This window comes from Daucus carota, chromosome 4, assembly GCF_001625215.2.
Source record: "Daucus carota subsp. sativus chromosome 4, DH1 v3.0, whole genome shotgun sequence".
Lineage (NCBI taxonomy): Eukaryota > Viridiplantae > Streptophyta > Magnoliopsida > Apiales > Apiaceae > Daucus > Daucus carota.
In genome coordinates this window covers 27,103,555-27,118,989 of record NC_030384.2, presented here as the reverse complement: position 1 = coordinate 27,118,989, position 15,435 = coordinate 27,103,555, and the positions used below count along the sequence as shown (strand labels likewise).

At 32.2% G+C, this 15,435-nt stretch overlaps 1 protein-coding gene and 1 long non-coding RNA gene across 3 annotated transcripts; one reads left to right on the top strand and one right to left on the bottom strand.

Annotated features, from left to right (window-relative positions):
- Positions 1–2,025: 2,025 nt before the first annotated feature.
- Positions 2,026–4,379, top strand: LOC108216269 (uncharacterized). The gene is made up of 3 exons (XR_001806061.2): positions 2,026–2,145; positions 3,672–3,827; positions 4,053–4,379. It is a non-coding gene; the product is annotated as an uncharacterized LOC108216269 (long non-coding RNA).
- A 4,335-nt stretch (positions 4,380–8,714) lies between these two features.
- On the bottom strand, positions 8,715–12,399 carry LOC108216268 (protein SOSEKI 3). 2 transcript variants are annotated; one of them, XM_064092669.1, is made up of 7 exons: positions 11,862–12,399; positions 11,471–11,540; positions 11,248–11,363; positions 10,486–10,956; positions 10,089–10,287; positions 9,206–9,500; positions 8,715–9,108 (listed from the first exon to the last, which is right to left on the bottom strand). In XM_064092669.1, the coding sequence occupies exons 1-7, from the start codon at positions 12,058–12,060 to the stop codon at positions 9,061–9,063; spliced, it is 1,398 nt and encodes a 465-aa protein (XP_063948739.1). In that variant the 5' UTR covers positions 12,061–12,399; the 3' UTR covers positions 8,715–9,060. The 2 variants fall into 2 exon arrangements, with proteins under 2 accessions (XP_063948739.1, XP_063948738.1); XM_064092668.1 differs by having other exon boundaries at positions 8,715–9,106; positions 9,205–9,500; positions 10,089–10,956; positions 11,862–12,396.
- Positions 12,400–15,435: the final 3,036 nt, after the last annotated feature.

Genomic DNA, 15,435 nt, shown 5'->3' with positions numbered 1-15,435 from the left:
ATAATTGGGAATTCAAACTCAAAAGTCAGAATCACACATACATATTTAAAATGTTAAACCTTCACAGTTCAAAATTTCAAATAGATAAATTAAACATACTTAAGAACAAGATAATTAATGAAGACATATCTCTCTTTTTTTGACTATCTCAGATTTCTAGTTGAACTTGATCAGAAGTACTCTGGATATCTTTGCCTTTTAGATGCTTGTGCTGAGTTTTCTTCTTCCTGTCCTTCATTCCCCTCTAGTTCTTCTAGTCTCACCGCATAGTCATCCAGATAAGATGTCTCCGGATCAACATCCCACTTCCGATATGGTCCGTCTTTGTAACTTTTTGTAAAGCGAGATAGGAGTCTTATGTTACAATGAACATGGACTAACTTATCAGCTCTCATTAAATTAAGCATGTTCCTCTTTATATTGTGAATATAAGAGTATGTACTTCATACTCTTTCGGCTGATGAGCTGCTTATAGGCTGTGAGAGTACTTTGAGAGCAATATTAGACAATTCAGGAGTTTCAGCCCCATATGTAGACCACCAAGATATTGGATTCATGGACTGTGCATCAATCCTAGCAGCTAGAGTACCAAACATCCCTTCCTTACCCTGAAATTTGGATAATTGTCGACTAAAAACCCTTTTTTCCTCTTGATCTTCTCCCGCTCTATCAAATGCATCAAGAACTCCCTGAACAACTTCTCTGTCGCAGTTTGGTGCTCGCCTAGATTCCCCACCTGGAGCAGGAGACTTCAAGTAATTAACGTCGTAATAAAAAGGATTCAGGGCAAATCCTAAGCAATGCATTTGTAAGTTCATCTTCTCCCATCTTTTAATCATAATCTCCTTATTTTTTTCATAATCATCCTGATGCTTGTTGTGATTCATAACATCACCAATCTCACCAATCATACAATCTATTTTTTCATAAATTTCTCCCATCTTTTGTCCTTCACCATCAGAAAATTTTATCATATAATAGAATGGCTTGGTAATAGCCAAAATATTATATTATCAACTTCATCCTAAAATTCCTCATTTGCTATTGTAGCAGCCACTTCCATTCTGACCTCTCTTGCACGTTCATCTCTGGATTTTATCCATTCTTTCCAAGCCCTCACAACTATAGTACTAGCTAATGCTTCCCTGCATTTTGATAGCCTCCTCAATAACATAAATCTATTTTGATAAAGAAATATATAGGTTCCTTATGATATATAAGTTAATAATTCAACCTGAATTCATAATTATATACTTATAAAAAATTACTTATATTCAACCTAAAACTTTGATGAATTAATAAATTATAATAAATAAAAAAGACATAATCAACTTACAATTTAACTAATTATAATCTGTACATAGGTCATATGTGTTATATAAAATACTCAATCACCTTGAATCGATATATTGCTTCTATGTGTAAATTCTTTTTTTCTCATGCGTTTTTCAAATTCGATATATTGGTAGGAGATACTTATTTTCAAACAATATGCTCATTTTAATTAAAAAATATAGGTCCCATATTTTATGTTGAAAGAGATCTCTACGCAATATTCTGCTTTATAATCTTTTTAATTTTTGTAATATCATCAATTGTCGATAAATATTTCTATAACAATTTTCTCAGGGATTATCAATAAAAAAATACTTTCATTTCATTATAATATATTAATACTTGAAATAAAAAACTAAAATTTCAAAGTTTCTAAGTATCAAAATTATCTAAAAATTAATAAAAAGATTAATTAATCTATGAATTAATAAATTTATATGATTTCATTTTTCAATATTATTAATTTATTAAGATTTTACGAAATGTATAAATATAAATTAAACTTAAATTAAACTAGGTATAAACATGGAACAAAAGACGAGAGAGATTTAAATATATGTACAGCAATCGTGGAGGTCCTCTTAAATTCCTTCCACTCACAATATATGAATTAAAACCAATATCTATAAAAAATTTAATCAAAATAAGTACTGTCATTTGTACATATCTTGTTAAAAAACGTGCTGGGCATATAAATAGATACACACGAGATACACACAACTACACAACTGTTCATCATCTTGCTCGTTGTTTCTGCGTTCCCAACGATCTGCATCTTCTTTCTTGTGGCGTTCCTTCTCTCCGTAAATGGTAAGCCTTCCTTTTATTCCTTGTTCGTTTTTCTTGTTAAAAGACCATGTCGCCGGAGTTTTAGTGAGTCGCCGGAAGTAATGAACGGGGCGCGAATTCCGACGACCTGGGTCGGAAACGACCCGTGTTCTAGGTCGACGAACTGATTCGCGAAACGCCGGGGCGTACCCGTTTCCTGGTAACTATGAGATAGACTATTTTAATATTAAAAATTGAAAATGACTTCACAAATCAGCTTCGCACAAATTATGTCGTTCCTTTTCCTTTGTTGCACAAGAAGAAAATCGAGCTATAAATATATTTTTGATTTCCAAAAAAGTGAAAATAAAAGCATTCATTATCAATGCCTCAAAATATCTGTCATTTAAGTAAGCCTCAAAAACTAAGCCGAGTTATAAATATACTTTTAATTACTAAAAATGAGAAAATTAAAGCATTCATTACTGATGCATCAGAAATATATGTTAACTAATAAGTCTCGTAAACTTCGTCATCTATACGAGCCTTGAAAAATCCGACATCTACACAAGCCTAAAAATCTCCGTCATACCTTAAGGACTTCACCATATATATATATATATATATATATATATATATGGCATTGCTCAAAGAAGAACACTTTAGAATCGAACATTGAATCTCATCTAAAACTTGAATTAAATTCTAATTTTAGGCTAATTAACCTTTTATTATGAAAAATAATAGCATCTAGCATGTTTAACAACAATTATAGATTAAAAATAACATGATTTTATGTGATATTAATCACACAAAGAATATATATGTATGATTCTATTCTGGATTCCTTTTTGGATTCTATTCAGGATTCTATAATATTTCATATTAATAATTTGGATGAATTTGGATCTTAGATTTCATATATTAAGTATAGTTAGTGTTTAATTATGTAATTATAATCATGACAAATTATTTTTTATGAAAAATAAAGTGTTATGATAGTGTTCTGTGTTGTTCTTTTTTTAAAGTGTTCTGTGGGTAGTGCAACCCATTATATATATATATATGTATGTATGTATGTATGTATGTATGTATTGTCCTTATGGAGTGAATGCTGTAAAAACTTTATATAAAGCAATTGACATAATGCAAGAGTAATTTCCTCATTGTCTTTTCGTTCTTTAAGTAATAATCATCATCACATAATTTGATAATTTTTTATTCTCGGTGTTTTCCCCTAATTTGTATATTCTCGATTCCGGTATCAAAGATTGTCGAAAATGATTGATAAAAATGGCTCAATATATAATTTTATCATGTTGTCTGTCTCTTATTTCAAGTTCTGAAACATTATAAAAAGAATAAATTAAACAATGAAGAAGATGCTCCAAGAAATTGATATTTTATGGTGAGGACTTTCAACGACTATCCTGTGACCTCATATATGGTAATAACTTAATCTTTGTTATGGTATTTATTGATATATAAAGATATGCAATTTTCTGTTTTACTGATAGAATGTTTATGAAAATTTAAACTCATTTTATATTATGGGGTAAAAATTGTAGCTGGTCAATTTGGGGCTGGATTACAAAATTTGTATAGAAGGCAGAATCCACTTTGCCACGTATGAGGGTAATCTGATTCACATGACGACCATATTTGCCAAGACAAAAAGGACTATTGCAAGTAGCATAGAGGAGGTGAATGCAGTAAAACAAGAGGTAATTTACCCGTTCAATTACATTAGTCATTATTAATGAAACACAAAATATTTAATAAAAATATGATTACTATTATTTTACTGAAATTTAAGTGAGTTAAAAGTGACTTTCGCCCCTTGAATCACATTGTTTTACTAAATGATATTTTTATTATTTGTGGTACAACAAATACATTGATGTTTTTAATAAATTTAAATAATCCATATCTCTTTATATTTTCACAAGATATTGCAACCTTTGAACGAGGAGATCCATGAGATGAGTATGAAGTTTAATGAAGTTGGAGAAGGTCATTCTGGAAAAGGATTATTAGTTGACATATATTATATTTATTGAGAATGATTATATTTTCAAGAAAAGTTTCATGAGGTGTAGTAGATTAAAGGACTTGAGGACGAGCGGGCATGTTATGTATTGAAAATGAATAGATTTTAATGTCTATAGGAAAAACTCTGTTTTGTCTCGAAATATCGTTAAGGGTGAAATACCATATATATTTGCGTTTGTCTGGTTTAAATTTTTGAGTATGAAAATTGAAATAACACAATAATTTGCAGGAATATTATTCTTTTATAATAATGAAAGGTTTACTATAATTTAACCTTAGATTAATTTTGATAAAAATTACTATAGTAATTACAAAGAATGAATGCAATTGTAGGGTTTTAAACAATAAGCCTTAATGTCGTTGAGATCTTGACTTTTACAATTTAGAGGATGAAGATGTGATGATCCAAATGAATTGGGGTCATTTTGCTTATAACTTAGTTTCATATTTTTGTTAGTCTTTTAATACATCAACCAACCTGCATCTTCAATCTATTGAGTTAGTTTGTTGTAAAAAGTATAAATTTCAAAACATTCATTGACCAATGGGGCTGTCATATATAAAACAATTTCTCCGAATTTGTTTCAGTTTTCATAATCTTCATCATAGGATATTTTGTTCCTATACTTTAAAAACACGTGTGATATTCAAACACACTTAAAAATATTCCAACTCACAGTAAACCCACATATCAAACTTACCCCTGCACCATGTCATGAAGATTCATGCAAAGTAATTTTTGCAAAAAAAAAAAATTGCTTGAGTTGCATTTTATTGAATATCAAAAAAAAATAAATTGTATCCAATTAATTTTTTTATTATAATTTGTATTTTTATATAAAAATCAAAATTGTAAAATTATAAGGATATAAGAAAAAATATTACTTAGACACACGTTTTAAGGTATATGTTCGATAGAGGAATTTGGTAATCAACAAAAATGAGGTTCGTGGTCGAAATTAAAATCTGTGACGGTGGTTTTGTTGCCGGAGTGTGGTGGTTGTGTGTTTGAGGGTGACTGAGATTGGGTTTTGAGTTGCCTCCTTAAGCTCTAAACTCGTGTTCCCTTAATTTGTCTACACACTCCTATATTAATAGGGGATCAAGACACCTAATTCGATTAGAAAGAGGCCTCCCAGATATAAGTCCACAGCCAAGGGCGTGACTTATCTACTAGTCTGCTAAGGTCTTCAGGAGTCTCCCAAACTAGTTTTGTGAGTATGCTTGGAAGGAAAGTCCTTCTTCGCTAAGGACCGGCTTTAAGGCCAATTACCCTGATTCCTAATCCAAGTACATCACGGATACGACATTATCCTTAACTATCGGGGATGACACTAACCTCTACTTTCCGTATTATGGAAGGGGTCGTCTGGAAGAGCCGTGACCATCCTTGAGGTGTAAGGACGAGCCCTTACCCCCTAGATGATATTCACCAGAATACATGGTAAGTTTTCCCTCTAACCAATCTGGACATACGGTCGACCTGATCCCTCGATGAGGGTAGCTCACTAAAATACAGGATTCAGACATGTGACCGTTCTTCATATCACCCCGGAAGGCCTTCAATAAAAATCATGATCACCTCAAGTCCCCACACGAGGACAACTCGACAGAATACGTGATTGAGGGTTATAGACCATGCCGGACGGGCCCCAGGAAGCCTAGGTTTTCATATCTCCGGAGGGGTAAACTTCGTGTCCCTGAAGAGGTTGTCTTTGTGACAGTACTCTAATAAACATAATACTTTTACAGGATTAGGCCCATTCAGGCGCGCCTTCCTAAGCACAATACAAACTTGCTGAGCGTTTTGCCAACCCATTCACGTCAAATATTACGAAAGGCCACGCCCCTTGGACTGCACTCGTACAGGACGCGCCCTATGTCGTCAAATAATCATTGACCAAATTTGGTCATAACAGTATATATTAAATATAATTTCATAACTTATTTTTTAAACTTACTTATTTTTATAAAATTCTAAATATTAATTTTTTATTTAGAATATATATTATACTATACTATAATAAGCCAACATAGGTATAATTTGTAGTCGTCAAAAATTTTGGTTTGGTACTCTCCCTCTAGAACTACAAGTCTGCAAATGTCTATTACTCTTACATTATTAAACAGTTTCAAATACTAAAAACACTCATGACTATACATTATCCTTAATATAATTCTTTTTAATTCTAACCTATTAGACGACAAATATGTTAATAATACATACGAAGATATATACGAAATATGAAAAATCTGATATGAAATTAATTCAACAATATATTATCACATATTAATAGCAGAAAAATATTCATAGATAGATAATAAATTGTAAAAGTTAAATTTTTATGAGAAAATATAATCAGTTGGTTAATATAATTTAATTAAAAATAAATTCATCAATACTAAAATACTAATAAAATAATGTTAAAATTTAAATTTATAAATAATTAATTACAAACTATATACCCGCTCATGTTTCGCACGGGTTAAAGATTAGTAAAAATTAATTTATGAAACTATATTTGATTCTAGTGGAGCTTAATATGCATGTCAAACTCTTCCTCTCGATCTGAACAATTGAAGTGACCTATGCATTATTAAAATCTTCCGATAAGTGTCAAAACCCTGGCCCAAATGCAAACCCAATCTAAGCAATCGGAGGGGACCTATACATTATGGGAATTTTAAAATAAGTTTGAATTCATTCCAATATAAAATTTTAAAATATGTGTCTAATTTTTCGTCTACGATATAAATAATTTGAACAGACCGAGGGAGAACAATAATATAGGATTGGCAATTGCCGAATAGATATGCTTGACAATTTTACACATAACACGTTAACACGAAACGAAACGACACGAAAAAAATAGATATGAGTTTTGATTTTTGACACACAAACACGGAATTATACGAACACGAAATTACACTTTAGATTTCGTGTCGGATATGATTTTCATTTTGGGTACACGAAAGGACACGAAATATTTCTACATAATATTTATTATATATATGTTATATTAAATATATAATTGTGTAAAATAAATATATTTTTATGTATGTGTGTGTATTATAGATACATTAACAAATTTATAGAGAATCATATGCAAGTATAAATATGTCATTCATATTTAGTAAATTATACAGGAAAATCTATATTAAAGCTATTTTTTGATTAAGATTATATTAATATTTTTATATATAATATACATGAAAAGTACACGAAATATTTTGGATCAAATACGGATTTCAAATTAAGTACACGAAATTAATAACGGGTGCATACGGGTTTCACCTTCGAATATACGAAACACGAAAATACACGAAACGAGAATATACGAAACGAAACAATTGCCACCTCTGATAAGAGGTGATTGAATTCAGACCCAAGAGCATATCCAAGAGCCAATTAACCCAATTTCAAATACTAACTTTTTTGTATTTTCTGAATTTAAAATTAAGAATGTTATTTTGTTTGAAAAGTTTAATGAAAGAAGATACTCTTCATAATTTAAAAAACCGCTAAAAATCTCCACAAACAAGTTTTCCCCTCTTCCTCCTTAAGGTTCCTGTAAAAGCTCCATTGTTCATGGGCCTTGAAATCAATATGGGGCACGGAAAGTACTTTTTACACATCCAATTAGTCAGAGTTTGACAAGCCAAAGGGTTGAACGAATAGGTTAAAAGATCAGTGAAAACTGAAAAGAAAAATCTTCCTTAGTACCACAAGTCAACCTCTCCCAAAAAGCTACGTATCCAATGCAGAAAAGTAGGAGTACTACTATTACCATAGACTTACTTTTAACTGTATCAAATTCAGACCCTACTAAATTTCTCCTATCTTCTGGGTAAACTCATAATAGTCCACAGACCAAGGACAATATATTAAGAATCCTATGATTTTTGACCCTCAGTATTGCCAGACAGTGGTAAATTCTTTTATGCAACTTTAGAATAACTGGATTTCATTGCACCTCAATAAAAAACTTTAGAATAACATATGCAGAGTTAGAGTTGTTGGACACATTTAACATTTATGAGCGTCACAAGAAAAAACATAACAATGAGTAAACACTCAATGCTTATACCTCAATAAGTTGAACAAATTCTAAATAAACACCATCCTTGCTGTGCATGCAGTTGTGCGGTGGAATCAATATTTGAACAAGATGGAGACTAAAAAAATTAATAACTAAATAATAAATATATATGCATAATGAATAAAGTAGTGCAGATCAACCCCGCGATGAAGAGTTATTTACTTTCTGCTCTATGATTTTTATGAAAAATCAGAGAAAAGTCAAATGACATAAAAAATAATATGAGTAATAAATCACGAAGTGCCTACTTCCACTAATTAGCAAAATATTTAAAAAAATATTACAACTAAATCATCATAGATAGTAGTATTCTTATACCAACTTCTCATCTTTTCACAAAATTTATTGGAAAACTGAAATAAAAGTCATAATAATTATGATAATCAGTATTGTAGATTTATGGTGTAAAAGAGAAGTAAAACAATTAAATATACAGCTACTTGGGGGAGCAAAAGAAAGTTATATCTGAAAAACATATGATTCACCTGGGAATGGGATCCGATCATATCTGAATTACTACATCTAACTGTTAGAAAAGGTAAAAGACATTAGATTAGAAAACCGACCAAGAACTTTGTAGAATGGTTAGGGAAAAAATACACTAGCCCGACATTTGAACAACTACAAGCTTCTCTCTGCAAACCGGCAAGTTTTCACTTTCCTGATATGAACACCTGAGCAAGACCAGCTAACAGCTTTCTCATGTATATGGTATAATGAATCTAGTGTTAAAGAGACAGCAAGATGTATCACATACGAATACGTGACCTTCGAAATTAGCATCTACAAGGTGATCTTCAAAATCTTATGGTGCTTGTGAGTGAATTATAACCCGAGCTCCTGAAGCAAGCCTGTTGAAAGTAAATCAAACAGAATATCAATGTTTATGAACCAGGCAAAAGAGAGCAGAATGCCTTGCAGAATAAAATGAAAGAAACAAACACTCAACTTTCTTCGATTTTGATCACACTGTCTTTCTCACTCCTAAAGGAGTCGGCTTTTTTTGATTGCTTCATGCCAGGATCTGTAATTCTTCCACTTCCAGCATTGGATACACAAGGTGACGTAATTCTTGCACTGTGGACTCTATCAGATGATGATACTCTTGGTCCTTCTGAAACAGGAGACCTCATCGATTCACTTTTTGGTTGTTTACCAAGTGAAACTTTGATTGCTCGAGGTATACACTTCGAGCTTGTTGACTTCTCTTTATCCTCAACTGAATCTTTTGAGAGATCACAAGTCCTGAATGCCCAAATAAACATACTTAATTACCAAGGAATATAAGGAGTACTAGGAGTTTGCAAGGTAATAACAGTCACTACGAAAAGAAAACTGTATAGACCCATGCAAACCCCACCTACAATTCATACTACTTTACTAAGTACTTACGTATTAATTAATTAAGCTCAATTTCGAAGCCGCTAAATATGGTAAATGAACTGTATGATGTATTTATTGATTGAACCAGTGTTTAACGGTCACCAAATGAACTTTTACATTTTAGTACTAACCTAGAAACTTATAATAATATTATTGTCATTACTTGCCCTTTGATCTTATGACTTAAAAAAGGTGTTGATATAGCGTGAATATATAAGATCAGTTTATGCTTTTTATATGTATGACTTGAAATTAGCGCATACATCCAATCTCAGCATCTATCCACATATCAGTAATAATATATAACTAAAAACCTGGAACAGGCGGTTGATGTGAAGACCCTAAACATTTAAAACAATCAGCGTCTGTGAAGTGTTAAATTTCGAGGAAAAATGTGTACTGAGTACTGACAGTCAAAAATAATGAGAAAATAATAACCAGTATACCAACCTGTCGTTGTAGGAGGAGGATCGTTTTAAAGAAGGTAGTCCTTCTTTTGGCATACTTGTCTCTACCAAGCTTCCACTAAAGTATTCCTTATCCTCCATCCTCTGACTCATAAGCCTTGGATTCTCTGACAAGCAGTCAAGATCTCCAAACATTACTGATGTAGAGAACAAGGGAGATGGAAATTTTGTCGCTGACAACCCTGGACGGTAGTTAGGAATGAGGCCAAAATTGTGATCTTTAACTGAGATCGATCCACAAGAGATCAATTGCAACAGCATATTGGAAGCCTTGAGCTTCATGTGGGGTGGCGTCCCCATTTCATCTTCTCTTAGTGTCCTAAAGCTATTAAATTTACTAGCATCAGCTCTAATTAAAGATTCCAAAGTGTCTGTCTTACCACCAGATGATGAAGCACTGGATGAGCATGTCGGCGGAGAAACAGGATCTCTGCAAATCTCAGAAGTCTCTTTCACACATTGAGCCGGAATTTGATGAGCATCATTGTGCTCATGTCCTACAGATACATCCTCTGTTGAAACACCCCTAGTACAAGTTTCTCGAGGTCTACTCATATTATCCTCCGTCTGAGTTGATGCATTAGCTAAGCCCTCACTTTTGTATATCTTATACTCTGTCAAACTTAAGGAACCACTAGAAGGTGAAGCTTTCCCAACTTTTGAATCTGGAGACACTACGGATGAACTCGAACGCTGAACTGGAGGAGAGAGCTCATCATCCAGAGACTGTTTAGTATCTCTTTCAGTCAAGGTTTCAGATGAAGGAGAATCATCTTGGCTTCTGGAAAATGCAGGATCGGGTAATTGTTTCAAATTATGCGATCTTATATTTCCAGCAGGGCTGAAATGAACTGCCAAACAAGATACTTCTAAAATTAGTAAAACATGTTCCTACACTGCAAAGAAACTTAAAAAGAGAAATACCGATTGGATACATGTTCTAAAACAGAAGGCCTTGACAATCATTGTTGAAACTAGATATAAACCATATGGCAACAGTTCAGATTTTAGCCTGAAGAAAACAGATTTATGAAGATACTATCATAAATATTTTAAAGATTTTCTACTTCAAAAACATACTTGCTAGCTGTGAATATGAAAAAGTAAATCCACACCAAATGACAAAAAAGTAGCTTACGTACCAGAATTAGGTTCATCGAAGAGTTCAGAACCCTTGAGAACATATTCATTTCCATGAGCAGGATGAATTAAGTCATCTTCACAAAGATCATGCCACACAAATCCAGTCCTATAGCTTCTGCAATACATAACCAACTCATAGTCAGTACTCGGAAATAGAATTTCAAACTCATTTCTTGCACAATTCAAATTTCAAAGTAGCAAAATCAAGATTGGAAAATTCACCTCTTGCAAGACCATGAGTACATTGAGGCCATCCCTCTTCCTCTCAGTACATTAAGCCTATCAATCACATCTACACGATGCCAGGAATTACAATGTCAGATAATAAACATTGGATACTTACATAGCCACTACATCACACACAAAAAAGAACAAAATTACTCTCCATTGCAAAATTAAGCATATTAATCACATCTACAAAATACCAATAATTACAATTTACAAGATACAAAATTATGTACTTCATCACATAAACATTACATCTCTCTCTCTCTCTCATCCTCTCTCTCCCCCTCCCTCCCTCCCTCCCTCTCTCTCACCCCCTCTCTCTCCCCCTCCCTCCCTCCCTCTATCTCTCTCACACACACACACACTCACACAATGAAATCTTTACCTCTAAGATAAAGGCCATCAGGGGAAGAGAGAGAAACCTCAATGAAATGAGGATGCTCAAGCTGCCTATTTCTTGACAAATAGTAAACAACAGAAACTTTCCTACGAGGCTGTTGCTGATGATACTTTGGTGATTTCTCAGTCCAAACTTTTGCTCTTTCTGGGCTCACTTGCCTATACTTCTTCATTCTTTCCTCCATTTTTCAAGAAACCCAACAAATTTTAAAAGAAACCCAACAAATTTTAAAAGAAACCCAACACAAATTGAGAACTAATCTTCAACTCTGATCTCAACCACTTCCCAAAATCAATAAAACTGAGTCCCCAGATCAAAAAAGTCCGAGTTAAGTAACACTGGAGTGTTATTTAAATGCGTGCAAAAAAGGGGTTGGACATTGAAGTGAAAAAAAGGGCTCAATAAAGAGGGAAAGGAGAGACATGTAGATACAGAATGAGGTATATATTTGGCTTTTTTGCTTTATTTAGCTGGGGTTTGATTCTTCTTTTTCCTTTTTTTTGATTTCTTGTGTGTTTAATTTTCTTTTCGATCTTTCATTTTGCTGACATCTCAATAAACTTCACATGCCATGTATAAATTACGCACCGCAAAATATATGGTTTTTTGTGACTGAAAATATCGGTAGTTATTGACCTAGTCGATCATAATTATTTTATTTTATAACAATTAATTTTAATTAATCATATTAAATCTTATCATTGTTAATTATATTGAGTGTTATTGATATTGTCCGACAGAATTCCCTCTTCATGTGATTTGTCTCACGTTATTGACATTTGATCGTCACGTGTACATATCCATAATAACATGTCAGTGTCACGTGTGTGAGACTCGGTCACCGGACGGATAAATTCGTTTTTTTTTTCAAAATTAGGATCATTATAATAACCGTTCATTCGATTTTAATTGACTTGATCATTCCAATCGATAATTATCAATTTAGAGAATAATTATTTTAAAAGGGTTGACTGTTCAATTATGACTTGCTCGTTATATGCCGTGAATGTACTTTTTTCCTTTTCTCCCAACATTTAATATTAATTAATTTAAATAAATTATTAGTATTATGATAGTCTTGTGCATGCTGTTTACTTATATGGATCCGGTTTCATAATTTCATTAGATCAAATACATAACTTGACAAAAAGATTTCTAGATATTCACATGCTTGTACATTCTAAACAGAAATCGGTTTTGTACCTCTACACAAAACCAGACTATAAATTTAATCTTGGAATTCAATGCGTAACGAAAATTGAATTCTGTTAGGTTCACATCATTTATTTGTGCTTCTTATATGATTCCAAATGATTATTTAAATTTAATTATGTACAGGTTGTGTCATGGGCATACAATGATGCACACAAAAGGTGGTGTTAAGCATTCTAGTCTCTTGTTTCTTGCATGATCTCCTAGCAGAAGGAATATAAGTATAATCTGGAACATGTGGGAGCAAGATTTAGAACATGTAATCCAACTTTAAATTTAGGTAATAAATTCCTTTTTATAATGCTTAAGGGTGCAGTAACTGGATTATTAGATGCCTGGTTAGAATTTGGTGATTAAAAAAAAGATTAAGAAAAAGTAAACAGATGCTTAAAGGGACCCAAGACAACTGGAGTTGTAGACTTGTTGATGGTCAATATTAGGTTATAGGCCGGAAACAAGACAATCCCCATCCATCAGATTTGTTACAAAAGAACTTTATTTTGAATAGAGATGCAGATGAATGGGACCACATTGTCAACCCAGCACAAACATATTCCCTTGTCCTCGCGGTTGTCTCGAGACCTTGTGTTCAATCAATGAATGCATAAAGGTTTTGAAATTAAAATTCAGAAAATTGTTTATTTTTCAGTTTGATAAAATTGTAACAATAGTGATAATTAAAGGGGATAATTGGACGAAACGTGAAATATGATTAAAATATATAATTATATTATATTAATATATCTCACAAACATGATCATTGAAAATCTTTTGAACTAATAAATCAACCTTGGTTAGAAATTATAGAATAATCGAAAAAGTTAATTAATAAAGTAAGCATTTAAATGTAATGTTACATTTGATATCTAAACCTATCTACAGTAAAATACTAAAATATACTACCATTTAGGAATGATTAAGAGAGATTTAGAGGGTTGTTTCTAAAAAAAAAAAAACAAGAGAGAGATTTAGAGGGTTAATAAATAAAATATATTAACAAAATTAATAAACATAGGCCCTCTTTTTCATTTTTAATCTAGATGCACCTAACTATAGAGTTTGATATAACTTTGTTGAAATATATTTATTACTGTAGAAGTGTACAAATTTCATGTAATTCCATGATGTTAAAATATAATATGATTTAAACCTCCTCCTAATATCTTGAGATTTTAGAAAATTTGATCACTAATCATGATATCATATCACAGAGTCTGGTGGAGATTTCGGTTCAACTCCGCCGAGACTTAACCCATAGTTAGGGAAATATTATATCTAGAGCTCATTTTTAATTTTCAAAGCAGATAAAGTATGAAAAAACAAAATTGACCACATACATATACAATAACAGCAAAATAAAAAACAATGTGAGGGTAATTTCATCTTTTCCTGTCTTTTCAGCTCTGGATATAAAAAATTATGAGCTCTGGAAATGACATTTCCTCGTAGTTATTATCACAATTATCTAGCTGGGTTGTGCAAATAGGGTCGCCCACAAAGAATATAAAAATTGATTATGATCTTGGATTCTTACGCGGTGTATTCGATTGAGATTTTAATGGATTGTTTTTAGTCTATGGATTTTAATGGATTGTATGTGATTTTGATTTTGTGCGGATTCTTGATCAAATGTCGAAGAGTCGATAGGAAGCACAATGCTTCAAAATCCCATTGATTTTGATGGGATTTCAAAAAACTTGAAATACACATAAGAATGCCACAAAATCCATCATTTTATGAAATCCAAAAAAATCCATCAGCATTTGAATACCATCAGATTTTAATGGATTTTAAACAATCCCAATTGAATACTATCGCATTTTAAAGCATAAAATCCCAATTGAATACCACCAGATTTTGTAGCATAATTTAAAATCCCAATTGAATACCTCAAGATTTTAATGAATTTCAAACAATCCCAATCGAATACTCTCGGATTTCATGAATGCAAAAAAATACTTTAAAATCTCAATCCAATACACCCCTCCTAATGGACTAATATATGTATGACCCACGTCTACTAATAACACGAGGCCGACAAAGAACATTCAAATTCAAGCCTCGCCTCCACTGAGTCACTGACTAGGCCCAAAACAATAGGTCCAAATGATTAGTAATTTTTCCTTTAACGCTGACATAAAAAGATGTAATGTTAAGTTCAATTCGTCAGGCCCTTAGTGCGATGGACTTGCTGAAATTTCTTGTAGACTTTAGTGATGTTTGTAAAAATGTGTCAAATTACGCCGGGGACCTTGTGATATGACGCTTTTTTGCAAAACTTTGTAAATTCGTTCGTGAGAATTAATTTTCGTTAAAATATATAGTGTTTATGATTCCACAAAAATTT